We start from the raw sequence: 17,231 nt of genomic DNA, 5'->3' as shown, positions 1-17,231 counted from the left end.
AGGCAATTTTAACAATAAATAATAATTTGACTATAAATTGCATGGAATATAATGACTGCTTATTCTGGCACAAGAAACAGTACTTTCTACAAAGTGCCTGCCAAGGAAAATGATACTCCCACTCAGACTGGACCATTGCAAGCAGTCCCTGTGAACCACATGCTTAACATTGCAGTTTGCGAAGGCACACACTGCTGCAGTCTAACAAAACACTACTCCAAAAACTTGAAGTGGAGAAAGTACAGTTCAATGCGAACGACAGAGAAATTAGTCATGTTATACCAATGACTTCCTAAAATTAAAAAGGTGAAGAGCAGAAGAGTTTTACATCCACACCTGATAACAGGGGTCAGGGAGAAGAGAACATCTTATTAAAAAACAAAAAACAAAAAAAACAATTTTCCATCACAGCCACTGATACGCTTCTTGGGACAAGCCTGATCACCCCCACCCCGACCACGAGCAGTGACTCACTCTGGGAGCAAGAACCCCTCCTTACTCTAATGCGATGCCATACTAACCAATAGCAATCATCTAGAACCACACGAATTCAATACTGAACGATACTTTCAGCGTCTGAACTTAAGAGATTTGCAACGTGCTGTAGGAACAGAATCGTAACATAAAGTATCCTTTCCTCAGGAAAGGAAAAAAAATCTGTATCATTTGGTCAAATTTAATTTAAAAAAAAAAAAAAAAGGCATTTGTACTTCAACAGCATCTTTATGAGCCACGTACAGGAAAGTTGGCATCCCTGCCAGAGACGGTTTAGAAATAATCACTGGAGAAGGTCTCTAGAGCACGAGACACAGAACCCGTCCAAGGGACATGTTACAAGAATTCTATCCCTGACAACCTTCAGGCCACGGCTTTACATTTTCAGAAATGGATCACTGTCGGACTGCACCAACAAAATACACGCCAGAATTGATTTGTGCAGAGTGTACCTAGATCTGACATCACCATGAGCCTCAGAACATTCATCCATCCATCATTCTTATTTCTCACATTGAACATTACACAGTGAACCACCTTTACCAGTTTCTCTGTGAACCGGAAAATACAGTGGTGGCCATTAGTATTACTATAAAAAGGAAAAGGCAAAACTAAGGATAGACATGGAAATTTTAGGTTGTTTTTTTTTTTAAATATATGAAAGGTATATATTATAAACACATGGCCGCAGGCTGAGTACAGGACTGCATTCGCTCTCAGGGCTTCCCATCCATTCCCACTATACTCAAACTGCACTCTTGTGATGTGTGTCATCGGTAAAGCCACGAGTGAATTACAGTCTGTGTTCTCTCTGAGCCACCTTTTATTTTAAATGTAAAGAACAAGTTTCATAAACTGGCATTTCTGTCAGTATCAAAGGGAGAGTCCTAATCCCACAATTACTGGGGTGTCCAGTAACAGAATAGATGTTTTACATATTACTCCTACCGTAAGTTTCAAGACAGCAACAGCACTGTTGGGGCGACAGGTGGGATCTGGAATAGGGTGTTAAAAATCTCATTGATACAATTCCACAGAGCAGAGCCATCTACAGAGGGAATCATGGAATGCCTCCATAAATATTTTTATGTCACATTTTGTTACATCTAAAGGAGGTAGTTAACATAAAAAGCAAGTTCCATATATTCCACTCTACAGCTTTTACCGAGCATTAAGCAAATATGAATTGGTCAGCAGCAAAATTCTTACAAGTATTACTTCATATTACCTGCTGAAAGGAAATGACCGTTTACATTAGCAAGAAAGATTACACTATGTTCATAGATAATAATCTGTCATTTATGGATACTGTAATTAGGTTCTAAACTTGGTCTAAACCAAGTTTAGATCCAACTCCTAGGTAAATATGAACAAGCAATACCCAGTGAATATTAATATCATGTAGAATAAAATGTTGCAGATTAAAAAAAGGGGAAAAATTGTTTGGTAGAATTTGACTGTTTTAGTTAGAAGACATGGAGAAAAAGAGCAATTAAGCAAGCTTGCCTAGTTCTCCCATGGGACATAAATACGGTGAGAATATATACATCAGGCATGACACACTACTAAGTTAGAGAACCATTTTATATGCACGTCTATTAAGAATGTGAGTTTCATGTGCTTTATTTGACAGAATTATACTAATTTAATAACTGCTAACTGATCATCCTTAATTTTAACAATTGCTGAAAGTGCCAATTAGGCGCTCAGCCAGATGAGCTGAGAACAATATCAAACCACCAAAATAAACCTAGACAAACTTCACAACCCAATCTCTGTTTCACTCCTCCAAGGCACCCATCAGTGGTGGGCAATCTGCGGCCCGCGGGCCACATGCAGCCCATCAGGATAATCTGATTGTGGGCCACGAGACATTTTGCTGACGTTGACCGTCCGCAGGCACGGCCCCCCGCAGCTCCCAGTGGCTGAGGTTCCCCATTCCCGGTCAACGGGAGCTCCAGGATGCAGCAGCCAGCACGTCCCTGCAGCCCGCACCACTTCCCGTCTCTGGGAGCTGCGGGGGGCCGTGCCTGCGGACAGTCAATGTCAGCAAAATGACTCATGGCCCGCCATCAGGCTGCCCATCACTGACCTAAGGCATCCTGAAACTGGGTGCAGAATTGACTCCAGCAGAAACTCAACACAGCAGTTCTTTAAGGCCCCAGTCCTGCAGCTGACTGAGTCCCTGAGCCCCCAGGGGCTGTGCAGCCACATAGTTGGGTGGTTGTTGTTGGGTGTGGTGTTTTTAAGATTCAGGGCCTAAGAGTCTTCTGGTTTAAGCTCCCATTGTTTTGACTGTAGAGATGGCAGGACAAAAAAAAATAAACAAACACACACCACACACGCCACAACTTTCAGAAAACATTTCAGAAGCTTTGTCTATGCTACTACGGCAAGAAGTTTGCAAGTGACTGGTAAAAATAACCTAACTGATTGCAATAATAAAAATTCAGCATGGCACTAAACTGCTCTATTTCTGTGCTTTGTAAACCACCACCCCAACATCACAGCCCCAAAATTTTGCCCCCCCCGAAGCACACCTTTTTAAATCCCTTCCTCCACGTACATGTTTTAGTGAGTTGTTACATTCTGGCAGACAACACTCTGAGTAGTCTTCATAAATACCCCAATGGGATACAGGGTAAAAGATTTATATATAAAAATTACTGTGTTGCTGAAACTTGGTTCTTGCCATGTAGCCAAGATTTTGCATACGGCATTTTCAATTCCCTTTCTTCACTACACTTATGAGTGATGAAAATATGCACCTTGTACATTCTAAAGCAAGCAAATTAATATCAGGAGCTTGCCAAAGTAACTTACTCTTAAAGAGTTACAAAAAATTAAAACAACTTGCCCCTATCTGAAAACGTAACAAGTAGTCTCTAAGATGACTGCAACCTCTATTTTTACCCACTGTGTTCATACGAGAGCGCTCCGCGTCACATTCACGATTTTCCATGTAATTATCACCTGGGCCCAATCCTACATCAGATCCATGCAGACAGATCCTTAACCAGCAGGGAGACCCAGTGAAGATGACAGTGGATGGAGCTCCAAGGGGTCATATAAAGATATGTTTGTGTGGCTCCGACTGCAAGGTTGGGACCTCAGTATACCCTGTTTGTGTGGGACGTTGAAACAGCAACGGGGGGGAGGGGGGAGGTTAATACAAAGATTAGGCAGGTGTAGTATCTAAAACTAGTTTTAACTTTAAAACTAACTGGATTTTAACGTGTACTGTCCCTTTAAGGCACTACAATATTCACAGAAAACTCATTAAAAAAATTTTTTAAAAGATTCTTGGTTGCCTCCTCTAAATAGGCTTAGCATTAAGATGACATCTATGGTTTAAGTTTCCAAGGATTGTCGCTTTGCGAATAAGATCTGATGCCGTGATTTCATTTATCTTTAGGGAGACGGGACATAACCTAATTAACACTTTTGATGAGTAAGTTGAACAAGGTCACCCTCTTTTTGTTGAATAATCTCGTGTGATTATCCCGTTTCTCTGACGTCTTGTTTCAAAAGCACAGGGTCAAGCTGACAGCCCAGTTAGGACCTCAAATGGAAGTCCTGTCTGCATGATGTACTCCTGACACCCTTCAAAGCACATCAAATCATCTTAATTATGATATAGAAATGAAGGCGAGGTCAAATCCTCAAGATACAGTGGCTTCTGGGAAGCCTGCACAAACACTTAGTGTTACACTGACCCAAGTACTGATCTTAAATCAACACAACCTTATTTTGTGCAAGCCCTTTTGAAAAGCACAGGGGGCTGGGGCGGTAGCAGTGTAGTTTAACTCAAAGCATGAGGGTGTTTCTCATTAAAACATTTCTTGAAGAAGCAAAAAGACCCCTGATTTGATTCCAACAGCTGTATGCTAAATGCATCTCACGACACTGACAACAGAAAAGTGCAACTGACTGAAATCATTTGAGTTTGTGTCAGCGAAGAGGATAATATACGCATATTTGAAGGGCACAGAGATGGTAAAGATTACCCCTGTTTCTATATTAGCCGTCTAAAGGTATTTACTTGGGTCTGTCTGTGTTGTGACAGTGTCCTAGACTCAAATGAATGCCTCTAACTCTCCACATTTTTGAGCCATTCAGTCATGCATTTTTGTTATTGTTGAAAGTAGTGCGAAATTGCAGCTCATGAGCTGGAGTCTTTGGTGGTCTCCCAAGGATTCCAGCTAAAAAAGCACTTCCTTTGTTCCTCAGGAGAATGCAGTCCAGTAGGTCATTCAAAAGGGGAAATAAAAGCAGCAGCCCTGGGAGGGAGATGAAGGATGAAACAAAAAGAATAAAATGTTTTGGGTGTGAGCACATTAACTACCATTTCCTACTGCTGGCTACTAATAACACTCCTGTCCCTTGGACAGGCAAGTATTTGGGGACCAATGTGCAAAACTGTTTCTCGAGATGTCATTTTTCAAAAAAGGACAGTCTGACTTCATATGCGGTCACTGAAACCTTAGTCTATAGAGTGCAGAGAGACATTTTGTGCATATTGATTTGTTTTAAGGACTTCTGCCTAGACAAAACAACACAGGTACATTCACCGCCAGCAGTTGAGCAACAATTAATGTTTTTCTCATGAAGAGGAGTCAAGGATTCAAAATCCACCCTGTTGCCATCATGCAACTCGAACAGAATTGCCTCTTTGAAGTGTGAGAATGAGACACAAACTTAAAGCCAACACTGTTTATAAATGCATCTAGGGTAAAAAATGCATTCGCTGCTTTCCAGGGTGAATCTTGGCTATCTCCACTTTTGCTGGGGGAGGGGCTGAAAAGGGCCTTCAGGACTAAGTAATTACTAAATTGTTGCAACACCAACACCTATCTGAGTTTGCTAAAAGAAAGACAGCTTAAGGGCAAACAGCACCTAATCGGTTGTGTACAAATCATTTGGTAACTGCGAAGGTAGAGCAAAGTGACATAATGTGGGAAAAGAGGACTGATCAGTCACATTTGAAAAAGTCATCTTGCTGTCTAATAAACAGCTGCTCTCTTTGCTAGTCCAAGTCCCCAAAGAACTTCATTAACTAGAGGAAACTGTGACTACTAAGTAAAAATGGTGGGATTTAGCATTCTGTGGGCACAAAATCCTACTCCGTTATTTCCTTCTGAAACCACTCCAGGGACTCTGAAATCACTGAAGTCTTCATTTCTTTTCTCTCCTCCATCCTCACCACGGTTAAACTGGGAAAGGCTCTTACTAACTGCAAGGAAGTGTAGTTCTCAAAACTCCTGGAACATTTCTTAAATCTGTTGCTGTCAGAACCAAGATTAAGGATTTTCTGAAGCACTTTGGAGTCAAGAACCCAAACCCAGTGTGGACTGGACATGGTTTCATGGCATCAATTATTACAGATTTCATCCATAAATTCATCCTCACAATTTGCTTTAAATCATGTAGTAAGGGGTGGGGGGTGAAAGAGATTTGGGAATTCCTCACAAAATATCCCGGCGCAAAAAAGTCTTCGTAAATACCCCCCCTCCCCCAGCAAAAGGGCTCTCTCTAAACACCTCAAGTGCAAAAACCTGAGCAGGACTAGACTTTCCTCATTTGCATGACTATCTCCAAACAAAGATTAAGATTTCCTGCAATCCGTCTTTTCAAATGCCCGTAATTGCGTGTGCAATTAACCCGAAGGTCAGGAGAAAAATCTTTCAAAATACCTTCCTGAATTCTGTCCACATTCTTCAAGCTTTTTCCACTGGCTGGTTTTGACTCAGCTTTCAAACCACTCTGCAGGCAGAGAAGCGCCCCCCCCGCTTTTTCTCTCTTTCCTGGCGTGGGTTTCCCTACCTTTGCAGGGTGGAATTATAACCACACAGTTTAGAGCTACCAACTCATTTGCCACCGCCGAGTATTTCCTGAATGCAAAGAGCTGGGGCCTGATTATGCCCCTTAGACAAAAAACAACACCACCCCCCACCCTCCCCTCAGCGATTTAAGAACATGAAGGGGAGGCGGGGAGACCCTGCACACTCCTAAGCAACTTTCTTCCTGCACGGCTCTCCTGCGGGGGGGAGGCGAAGCCTGCCCGGGAGCCTCCCCGCGCCGCTCGGCGGCTCGCTGGGAACGCTCCTGAGCGAGGGCAGAGGAATCCCGGAGCCGAGGAGCAAAGCCCGGGCTGACAAAGGGAAGGAGCCCGGAGCCACCATGGGAACGGACCCCCCCCCCCGGACCCCGGCTGCGGGTGTCCCCCGACGCGCATCGCTGCAACCCCCCCCGAACCCCATCCCCCGAAAACCTCCCCTGCGCCCCCCCCGCACCCCATGCAACCCCTCCCCCGAAAACCTCCCCATGCAACCCCCCCGCACCCCATGCAACCCCCCCCGAAAATCTCCCCAGCGCCCCCCCCGCACCCCCTCCCCCGCAAACCTCCCCTGCGCCCCCCCGCACCCCATGCAACCCCCCAGCGCCCCCCCGCACCCCATGCAACCCCTCCCCCGCAAACCTCCCCTGCGCCCCTGCGCCCCCCCCGCACCCCATGCAACCTTTCCCCCGAAAATCTCCCCTGCGCCCCCCCACACCCCATGCAACCCCTCCCCCGCAAACCTCCCCTGCGCCCCTGCGCCCCCGCCGCACCCCATGCAACCCCCCCGCACCCCATGCAACCTTTCCCCCGCAAACCTCCCCTGCGCCCCCCCGCACCCCAAGCAACCCCTCCCCCGAAAATCTCCCCTGCGCCCCCCCACACCCCATGCAACCCCTCCCCCGCAAACCTCCCCTGCGCCCCCCCGCACCCCATGCAACCCCTCCCCCGAAAACCTCCCCTGCGCCCCCCCGCACCCCATGCAACCCCTCCCCCGAAAACCTCCCCTGCAAACCCCCCCCCACCCCATGCAACCCCCCCGCACCCCATGCAACCCCTCCCCTGCGCCCCCCCCCCCGCCTCACCGTGGATCTCGTGGCTGGGCGCATCGCTCTGGCTGAAGCCCTGGGCGACGTAGAGCCGCCGGACTTCGGAGCAGTTTTTGGACTTGAGCTCGGCGGCCAGCAGCAGCAGCGGCAGGCTGCAGGCGGCGACCGTGCACAGGAGCGGGGGCAGCAGGCAGGCGCTCCGCCGGGGCATGGTGGAGCGGGAGCCGGCCCGGGAGCAAGAGGCGAGCGGGGCGGGGGCAGCAGCGGGGCGCGCTCCGGGCCCGGCGCTCGCTGGCTCACTGACCGGCCCGGCGTGCGGCGGCGGCGGCGCTGGGCGAAGCGGGGGCCGGGCGGGAGGTGGGGAGAGGGGAGGGCGCGCAGGGCTGGGACCGGCCCCCAGGAAAATCAGGAGCCGGGATCGCCCGCCTGGCAGGGCGGAGCCGGAGCCGGAGCCGGCCCAGGGCTGTCCCCTCCCACTGCTTGGGGAAGGCTGCTCCCTACCTGGCCCGTCCCCCGGGAGAGGAGCCTGCCCGCGGCGTGACTCCGGAGTAGCCGGGGGGGGCAGCTAAGGGGGTGGGTGGGTGTGTGTGCGCCCCCTGGGACTGGGGCAGCTGGCCCTGCGGCTGCTCCCCCGGGCCGAGTTTCAGGCTCCGGCTTGAGGGGAGGGCAGAACCAGAACCGCAGCCCCAAAGCAAAAACCCCTGATTGCTGGAGGAGGGTCAGAGCCCCAGGGGGGGCCTGGAGCTGGGGCCCCGCCCCATCCCGTGGATCCAGCCGGGACACCAGGCCGGGGGCCCCGCCAGCTTTGGATCTGGACCAGGAGGTCTCAGCTCTGGCCTGGCTCTAGGCAAGGTGGAGCTGGCCCAGCCTCCTGGATCCAAACTCTCTCAAGCCTGGGGGAGGTTTGCACCCGGGCTCAGGCCCAGCTCTCACTCTAACAGACCCCAACACCTAAAGCCAAGTTGCAAGGTTTGAGGTGGAAAATGCTGGTTTTCTACCTCGAACCCTAAATTGGCTCAGCCCTGCTGGAAGGCTGGACCAGGAGCACTGCCAGGTTGGAAAACCTCAGCACGCCCAGTTGCATGCTTGCCTTGTGAAAATTTTCTCAAGATTAATTAAAACTGGCTTTATTAGCAGGGACCCTCCTCTGTTGGGGAGGTGGAACTGGGCTCTGAACATTGACACCCACTGCTTGGACACTCCACGGGCAGTTTATATCCATGTAGTTGCTGCTTGCTTTTATTTACTAAAAGAAACCTAAAATGTTTCATGCTACTGCAAAGATCATGTGACATATAAGGGTCTCAACTTAAAAAAGCATTTACACGCTGGTGGTGTTCAAAGGGTAACACTCTAGTTACAGCAAAGGCTAATATATTCTATTAATAAAGAGAATTCCTAAAAGGACCAAAAAACCCCCAATTCTTTTACAATAATACCCAGCATCATAGAACATTTTGAGCTCCTCTGGTGAAAGGTACAATACATGCAAAGCATTTCCATCAATATGATATTTATGACAATGCCCTTGTTACAGACAATGGTGTACAAGGCCATAGGCTGGTGCTGGGTCCAGTTCACAGCTCTGCCAGGGTCCTTCTGTGTGACCTTGGGCAAGTCACTTAGTCTTTGAACTCCTCAGTGTCTCTTCTGTAAAATGTCAGTAAGGCTCCTTCCTTCCTCCCTCCACCCTTTATTTGTCTTAACTAGATAGCAGGCACTTCAGGGCAGTGCCTGTTCCTTACTAGAAGTCTGTACAATGCCTAGTACATCCAGGCTTTGCTCATTGAACCTATTGACCCAGGCTAGGAGGCTCGTTTCCGCAAGCTGTGTAAATATACCCTTATTGCTACTGTATTACATAATAATAGATTGCCGTACAGGCAAGTAACACCTTTCTTCACCCCAAGGTACAGTTGGAAACTGCATATTTCAGTATGACCAGGAATGAGTTTCCTGCCCCATTAAGATGCAATGGCTCACAGGCATCATTTTTTTAAACAAACGTAGTGTTTTGTACAACGTACGTAACAGTATGGCTCTAACTCACATACATCATGGATTTCCTCCCCACCCCCGATCCCTACTTCTCTGTCCTTCTCTCTCTAACATCTTTTTACACTGGAAACCACGCACAGGCTGAAAAACAGCAGCAAAAAAAAAAAAGTTCTCTTTTGTTAGGTGAAATGTAATGCCTGTGAAAGATTAAGAGATTGTCGGCATTGGAAGATGAAGTCCTCTATTCATTCCCCTGCCTTGGGCCACGAGTACGGTAAAGGCATTGCCATTTTGCCCTATCCGTGACCCCCTAAGGGAGCAAGATGCTTGTTCAGTTCCAAGCTTTTCATGGGCAAAGAGTGCACATCTTGTGTGGGGCACTTTGTGTAACAGGGACTACTGTAAACTAGGAATTAAAGCGAAAGCAGCAGAAAGCCATTCTGCTCCCACCAGCTTCTACTGGGATAACAGGAGTCAGGAGACCCCATCTTTTGTTATCGCATGGCAGGGTGTTCTGGTTGGAAAGGACAAGGTAAGCTGGGCTGCCCTCAACCTGCTGCACTGTTCGCATTGTAAAGAACAAAGCTTCTTCAGCTGGCTGGCAGTGATAATGGCCTAAGCAACTCCTCCCCACCCATCCAGTAAAGCCATGTTTTATTTTTAGTGCGGATGAAGTTTCTCCAAACATTTGGGGCAAATCCTCCAATTGTCACAGAGTCACCCAAGCCTTGAGGCTGCCATGAGCAGTGCAGGGGGTCAAGGGAACTCATTGGAGGCCCAGGGCCCAAGTCCTCACTCAGCTCAGGCTTCCCTTTAAATCAATGCATCCGATGAAGTGAGCTGTAGCTCACGAAAGCTTATGCTCAAATAAATTTGTTAGTCTCCAAGGTGCCACAAGTACTCCTTTTCTTTAAATCAATTGAAATTTACATTGCAGGTGGATAGGCATCTCACCCTTATTTGAGGGGAAGTTGCTCTCTCGTGTGTGGGCTGACAAACGGGGCCACAAATTCTCCTAAAGTTAATGTCATAAGAGTAAAATCCTCTAGAATCTGCTCCTTGCAAAGCATGAACAAGTTCTGTTTTTCATAGCACTACCTTCTCACCATTCCACCCTTTCTTTGGAGAGACAATGGAAATTTTAAAGAGAACTCAGCAGGGAGCTATGTACTTTTTATCCCAAAGTGAGAGGGAAAATGAGGGTGAGAAAGTCTGCAGGGTCCGAAACAGCTTGCCATTTGTTGCTTCCTAAATCCAGGAGAGAGGGGCATGGCATTATGAGAAACCACCTGAAAAACACCAAAGGGTTTGTTGGAGAGTTAAGCAAGTTCCTATGTCAAGGATGGAAGCAAATCACTAAAGCTGGTCAAAAATTTTCATTCAAAACTGTTTTTTTTCCTGAAATTTGTCCTCCCCCCCACCCCTGCCCCCGCCATCTGATTTCTTGAAGAAAACACTCCCCAAACTCCCAAAACGTCCAGCCTCTCTATTATGGGGTTTCCTTGTTTCCTGAAGTGTCAAAGGGTGGGGGGGACACAAAAATTGCGGTCTGAGTTTTGAAAACTGAATAATTGTTGTGTTTTTCAGCTTGAAATTTTCTGATTTTAACCTGAGGAAAGCCCCGCAACATTTGTCCACACGCCCGACTTTCCAACTTCTCAACCAGCTCTATGAAACATATCCTGGACATGGAGGGCTTGAGTTTCAGAGGTTCTGAGTACCTGCAGCTCCCAGTGATTTCCGTTAGTTGCAGATGCTCTGCACATCAAAAAAAAAACCCCAACACCACACACATCAGGCTCTAAGTCTTGCTCAACTAATTAGCATGATTACGAATGGTCCTGCCATGAGTGCAAGGAACTGGACTAGATGACCTCTTGAGGTCCCTTCCAGTCATATGATTAGAGGATGATACCCCAGACCAAGACACACTTGGACCTTGTGAAAGATCCAGCTCCTCCCCAGCTGGGTTTCATCATCAACTAGGCCTAACACCCTTCCAGGTGCCAGTCAGGGGTCTAATTTGCTCAGGATCCTGCTTAATCCATGGTTAACCAGTGTGGGATTTGTAGGTTCCGTCACTAGGCCCCAGCGTCTGGGGATGAGAAGGTCTGGAGGTGAACTAATTAATTTCTATTGCAGTAGCGTTAGATTGCGAATCCTTTAGCCCCACGGTGAGCAGAAGCGTCATGCAAGTAACTACTCCCCAGTTGGAAAAGGGGTGTACTATCTGGCCCTTATTTATTATTTGCTTTAAACACACACTTGCTCAGGATTGACGCCCCATTGCGCTAGGTGCTGTACAAACACATAGGAAGGCAGAGCCCCTTTCCCAAAAAGTTTTGCAGTCTAAATTGAGACAAGATGCAACAAGTGAGCATGACGAACCAGAGCAGGAGAGGGCAAGGCTGGGTGAGGTTTGTAATAATAAGATTACATGGTTACGTTGGTTACACCCAGTTTGCTGGTCCCAAATTATCTTTTATTTTAAATTAATGAATGAGGGTAACTTGGTTTGCTGCCATGGATGCAGGCTCCGTCTGTCCATTTTATGAAATGCTCTGGCTCGTCTCCCCACTAAGCGTTGTAATGAAGTCGCATTTCCAGCTAATCTGCAGACCCACTGCTGCGGAGACCCAGGAATGCACTTCTTTGGCAGGTACAAAAATGTATTCACTTTCCCAGATTTCCATTCCTGTGCTCACCAGCTCTCACGAAACGATGGTGGCAGATGGCTCTGACATGCGTTGTGTTTACACCCAGCAGGCAGGAAGCTGATTGAACAGATCCTCTGCCAGCTAATGTCAACCATTGCCACTTCACAATCGGTCGCCCCCTGCTCCCCTCTACAGCCAGCTTTGTGAGGGCGGCTGGCAAAAACAACAGATGAAACCCCCATGGATCCCTGTTCCCCAGAGTGCTCCGCCCCAGGGTTAGCAGCAGTTCTAAGAGGCTGTGCCCCCCTCTGATGGGGTTCAGAGAACGTGCAGAGGGGAAATAATGCTGACTCAGTCAGCAGGAATCTCCATGGCCATTTGCCGCACCATTTTAGCGGGGGACTATGCCACTCACGGCAGCTGCTCTAGGTCTCCTCCCCGTTCTGGGTGGCCTTGTGTCTCTTGGCTGTATGATCTTCCTGACACATCTAGCTGATGCACAGGAGGCCAGGTGGCCATCTGGGATACTGCTGCGTAGCTGCATTTGCCCTGAAAAGCCCGCCCAGGGCCTTCTCTAGAGGAATTACAGCTGGGAATGTTGATTCTCCATCCAAATTCACAGAAGAGCACAAGGTGTGTGGGGGTAGCGGGGCAAGTTTCCCCTCATGCCACCACCTGCCGTTTGGAAGGACCTTTGTGCTGGGTAAAAGGCAGTTTGGTCTCCATGGTGCATGCCGGCTTTGGACTCTGGGCTACAAATGCCAGCTTAGTACCAGCTGTTAAAATATTATAAATAAGAAAACCACCCCATAAATTAAGGCATGCAGAATAAACAGAAGCCTGGAGAAGAGCACTAAAAATAAAGAAATAAAAGCCAAACCCCTGTCAGAGGAATCCATGCAAATGCAAACTACAGAGAAGAGCTGGTATACAGCTCTGTTAGCTCATCTTGCTATGGGTGAGGAGCATCAACCATGCAGAAGGCCAGCCCTTACCATGACTGTGACTATCCCAATAAGAGGGCAAACAAAGCACCACATTTTCTTAGTTTCTTCTACAAAAGCTGAGTGAGGCTAGTCATCGTTCACTTGTGAGCGTGTCAGGCAAGCAGCATGCTTCTCTACTGCTAGCAGGGCCCCAACTCAGCCTGAAAGAAGAAAGAACGGATGACGGGGATGTATGCAGCCCAGGGGATGGAATACAGAAGAGGACGTCAGAGAAACTTCTCCAAAGCGGGAGAAGCTTGGTGGGAGAGGGTTCCTTTTTGGTGATGCAGGTATGGATGTCCAACAGGATTCAGACTATATAGTTCAAGTGAACCCCAAAAACTAAACCATAATGACTTTTGATCACGACTGAGCTAGGCTGTATATGAACGTATGACTTAGAAGTGAAAAATTCCATACGACAGTGATGAACGGTAGATAAGAAACTACTGAGGTGGATAGATAGATTAGATAAATTAGTATGCATGACGAGAGATAGATTAAATAGATATGTATGGTGATAGCAAAATGGATTAGGTAAGATAAGACCACGGAGCTCCCCCATGCCATAATGTAGAAAACCTCTCTGCAGAGGCTGGGAATAAGGTAGGAAGATTGTGGCTCTGCAGACGCAGCCAGCAGTTGCTAGAATGCCAATCTCAGAAAAGCAGCTGGGGAAATCAGGGGTCTCTTTGATGACCGGGAGGTTGTGTCTCTTACCCAGATTGATGCAGTCACCCCGTTGGCACATTTCAATGGCACGTTTCTTCCTTCTTGCTGGAACATGCGAATTCTAAAGGGGTGGACACAGTTTGTAAAGCTGCCATTTTGATTTATTATCCACACCAGCTGAAACAGTTTGAAATTGATTTCAGTTTTCCTTGCCCAGCAATGGAGCTAAGGAGTGACGTTCAGAAGAGACGTAGAAGTTTGTTTAAGACCTGAAAAAAAATCAGTAAAATGAAAAGTACTGAGACTCTAGTTACATCAGATGCTTATATAATCTCCCGTGAAAGCGTTTTACAATCTCAGTCCCCTATGCAGCAATAAGAACATCGTATATGGACCCCTGGAACTTGTGGGTGCATAGAACTGCCTTGAGGTTCTCTCTGCAGGATCAGAGCATGATTTATGAATCCCTATAACACCTTTAAGGTAGTATGTAAGCATTAACCCTGTATTATAGTTAGGGAAACTGAGGCAGGAGGCTAAACAACTTAGTCAAGGTCACAGAGGGAGTTCCTGGCAGAGAATACAGCAGTTACTGGTATCTAGTCCTGTGTATTACATTTGAAAAATCTCTTAAGCATGAATAGTCTGCTCAGCACTTCCCTCACAGTTGACATGATGATTCTTTCAGACAATATCCTTGGACTGATTGGTTTAAAAGGTTATTTCAAAGGAATTTGTAACCATCAAGTGAAAAATCCTAGTGCCAGGAAAGCTGTCAGAAAAAATTCACATTAAATGGTGACCATTTTAAGCATCAGATATTTTCAATGCCATGCATCTATTGAGAGTCACCTCAGGCTGCTTGGGTTTGTGGAAAGAGCTCAGAGAAAGCACAAGTATGGTCCTTTTTGTGATTTTTGCCCTATTCTCTCCTCTCCTGTGACCTCATTTGGAATATTTTAAGAGTTAGATCCAGCCTGAAGCCATGATACTCTGGGTGTGCAGGGATCTCTCAGAAAGGCTGCAGGAGGCAGATGCTGTCACCAGCTGTCCAGAGCAGCCCTGAAAGGTGTGGAACACAGAGAGTGTTTAACTTAGCTAAGCCCTTGTGTACACTGAGGTTTGTTGCACCCTGCACCAACACAAAGCACCGGTGCTCTGGCCTGGCACTGATCCATCTCACCTCACGTTCAAGCTGCCTGCGAGAAAGTCATGTTTTACACCAGTGCAGCACAAGTAGGTGACACTCCCTTACCACTACCTGCCCTCAGCATGAAGGAGCCTTGCCTGTGCCTGCTGAGGATCAGCTCTCAAACTACCAGCGCCAGGCTGCACTAGCCCTGCCTTCCAGGCCCCCGCAGGCCTCACTCTCCCTGGACGGGCACCCCCCTAGCCCTCGGAGCATTCCCTGCAGTGTCCAGCCCTCCTTTTCTACTGATCGCACTCAGAACGACCAGCCCTGCTGTTCCCAAAGGAGCAGGATGCACCCGCTTGTAAGAGTCACCTCCAGACCAGCATTTGGCGTAGCACCACAGCACTGAGATACATTTATAGTGAAAACCAGAATAAGTTTATTCTTAAACAACAGAGATGCAACTGATAGCGAATAACGATATTGGAAACAAACGGCCACATGTAAAACAAAATCATAACTCATTTTCTCGAGACTAAAAATAACTAGCAGGTTAACCTTTGGCGTGAAGAAGTCTCTCACCCAAAGATCTCTCCAATGTTTTCAGCCAAGCCTGGCTGAGAACCTTGCTTTCATGAAGCAAAACTGCGGTCCTATTACTGCCTCAGGGAAGGGTGCCAGGGGACACTTGAGCGTGCGTGCGCACCCACACACTTTTCGTCTTTCCTGTTAGTTTCTTTCTGAAGTCCCACAACCCTTCATTTGTCTTCAGTTCAGACTGGGCATGGGAGACCCACTGTGAATGGGACAATACTCAGTTTACATGTAAACAGAGGCACATCTCTTGACAGACAGGAAACCTGCTTTTCACCTTTGCTAGTGACCTAGACCCAGACTTGAAGAAGTATCAGTATATGCCGACATTCATTCCTTACACCGTATCTGTACAGAAATTTCACAACACTATTGATGATCAGAGCAGCACAGGTGCTAATTCAAGACTTCATGTGACACTCTTTGGGGGAGCTAAAATGTAAATAGCTGAGTCAGAAGATTCCTGTGCCCTTTCTCTGTGCCCCTTGCTAGTTGGCACTAAGATTCCTGCGTCACAGTCTACGCGGAGGAGGTTGCCCCCGCGTAGCTACATCTGCTGCATAAAAAACATTGTAGATAAGTTTCAGAGTAGCAGCCGTGTTATTCTGTCTTCACAAAAAGAACAGGAGGACTTGTGGCACCTTAGAGACGAACCAATTTATTTGAGCATGAGCTTTCGTGAGCTACAGCTCACTTCATCGGATGCATAAAGTGGAAAATGCAGTGAGGATGTTTTATACACACAGACCATGAAAAAATGGGTGTTTATCACTTCAAAAGGTTTTCTCTCCCCCTACCCCACTCTCCTGCTGGTAATAGCTTATCTAAAGTGATCACTCTCCTTACAACGTGTATGATAATCAAGGTGGGCCATTTCCAGCACAAATCCAGGGTTTAACAAGAACATCTGAGGAACAGTGGGGGGGAGGGAGTAGGAAAAAACGAGGGGAAATAGGTTACCTTGCATAATGACTTAGCCACTCCCAGTCTCTATTATAAAATGTAGGCAACTCTGAGACACAGCCCAGGAGCAGGACACTCTGTAAGGCTCCCCTCCCAGAGTTTTGTAGGACACAGCTGCTCTAGGCCAGGGGTTCTCACTACAAATTTGGTGGCCTTAGAGTGCAGCCACCAACTCCTGCTGGTGGTCACACTGACACGTCTCTAAAATACTTAATTAACTTTAGAAAAAACAAATACATCGGCACACACACGTGTCCAAGTCATTGTACAGTAACTCCTCATTTAACATTGTAGTTATGTTCCTGAAAAATGCTACTTTAAGCAAAAGGATGTTAACTGAACTGCCAGCAATTGATAGCCTGCTGGGGGGCTGCCGCACAGGGAACTTAGGGGAGCTGATAGGGGGGCTGCTGGCCCACCCTGGTTCCAAGCCCCCTCCAGCTAGCTCCAACGGGCTGCTCTTCCTGCAAGCAGTGGACAAAGCAGGCGGCTGCCAAACAAGGGAGCATTGCGCAACTTTAAACGAGCACGTTCTCCAATTGATCAGCAACGTAACAACATTGACCAGGACAACTTTAAGTGACGAGTTACTGTAATTTATTTATGTAGGGTTGGTTTTTTGCAGACTCAATAACAAAAACAATGCTGTGAAAAGTGATATTTGTATGTTTAATATCACTTTTCACAGCAGACTTACTAGCTAGTTGGGAGGCTGTGATGAGAAATCATACTTGCACGTTTGTTAATATCACTTTTCTCAGCAAGCCCAGGACAAATTAAACCCTGGATGGGGGAGGCAGCAGGGGCCGGGGGGGATGGGGTGGGTGGCAGTGAGCCCCACTGCCACGT

The 17,231-nt window shown here is 47.4% G+C and overlaps 1 protein-coding gene across 1 annotated transcript in view; it reads right to left on the bottom strand.

Annotated features, from left to right (window-relative positions):
• Positions 1 to 7,837, bottom strand: part of GPC4 (glypican 4) — a 109,225-nt gene extending 101,388 nt beyond the window's left edge. The window contains exon 1 of the mRNA XM_073358517.2: positions 7,417 to 7,837. Within this exon, the coding sequence (XP_073214618.1) occupies positions 7,417 to 7,591 (175 nt within the window). The 5' untranslated portion in view covers positions 7,592 to 7,837. The remainder of the gene's footprint in view (positions 1 to 7,416) is intronic.
• Positions 7,838 to 17,231: the final 9,394 nt, after the last annotated feature.

This window comes from Lepidochelys kempii, chromosome 9 (genome assembly GCF_965140285.1).
Source record: "Lepidochelys kempii isolate rLepKem1 chromosome 9, rLepKem1.hap1, whole genome shotgun sequence".
Taxonomy (NCBI): Eukaryota; Metazoa; Chordata; order Testudines; family Cheloniidae; genus Lepidochelys; species Lepidochelys kempii.
The sequence above is the reverse complement of the archived record's forward strand: the minus strand, read 5'-3'. Positions and strand labels throughout refer to the sequence as shown.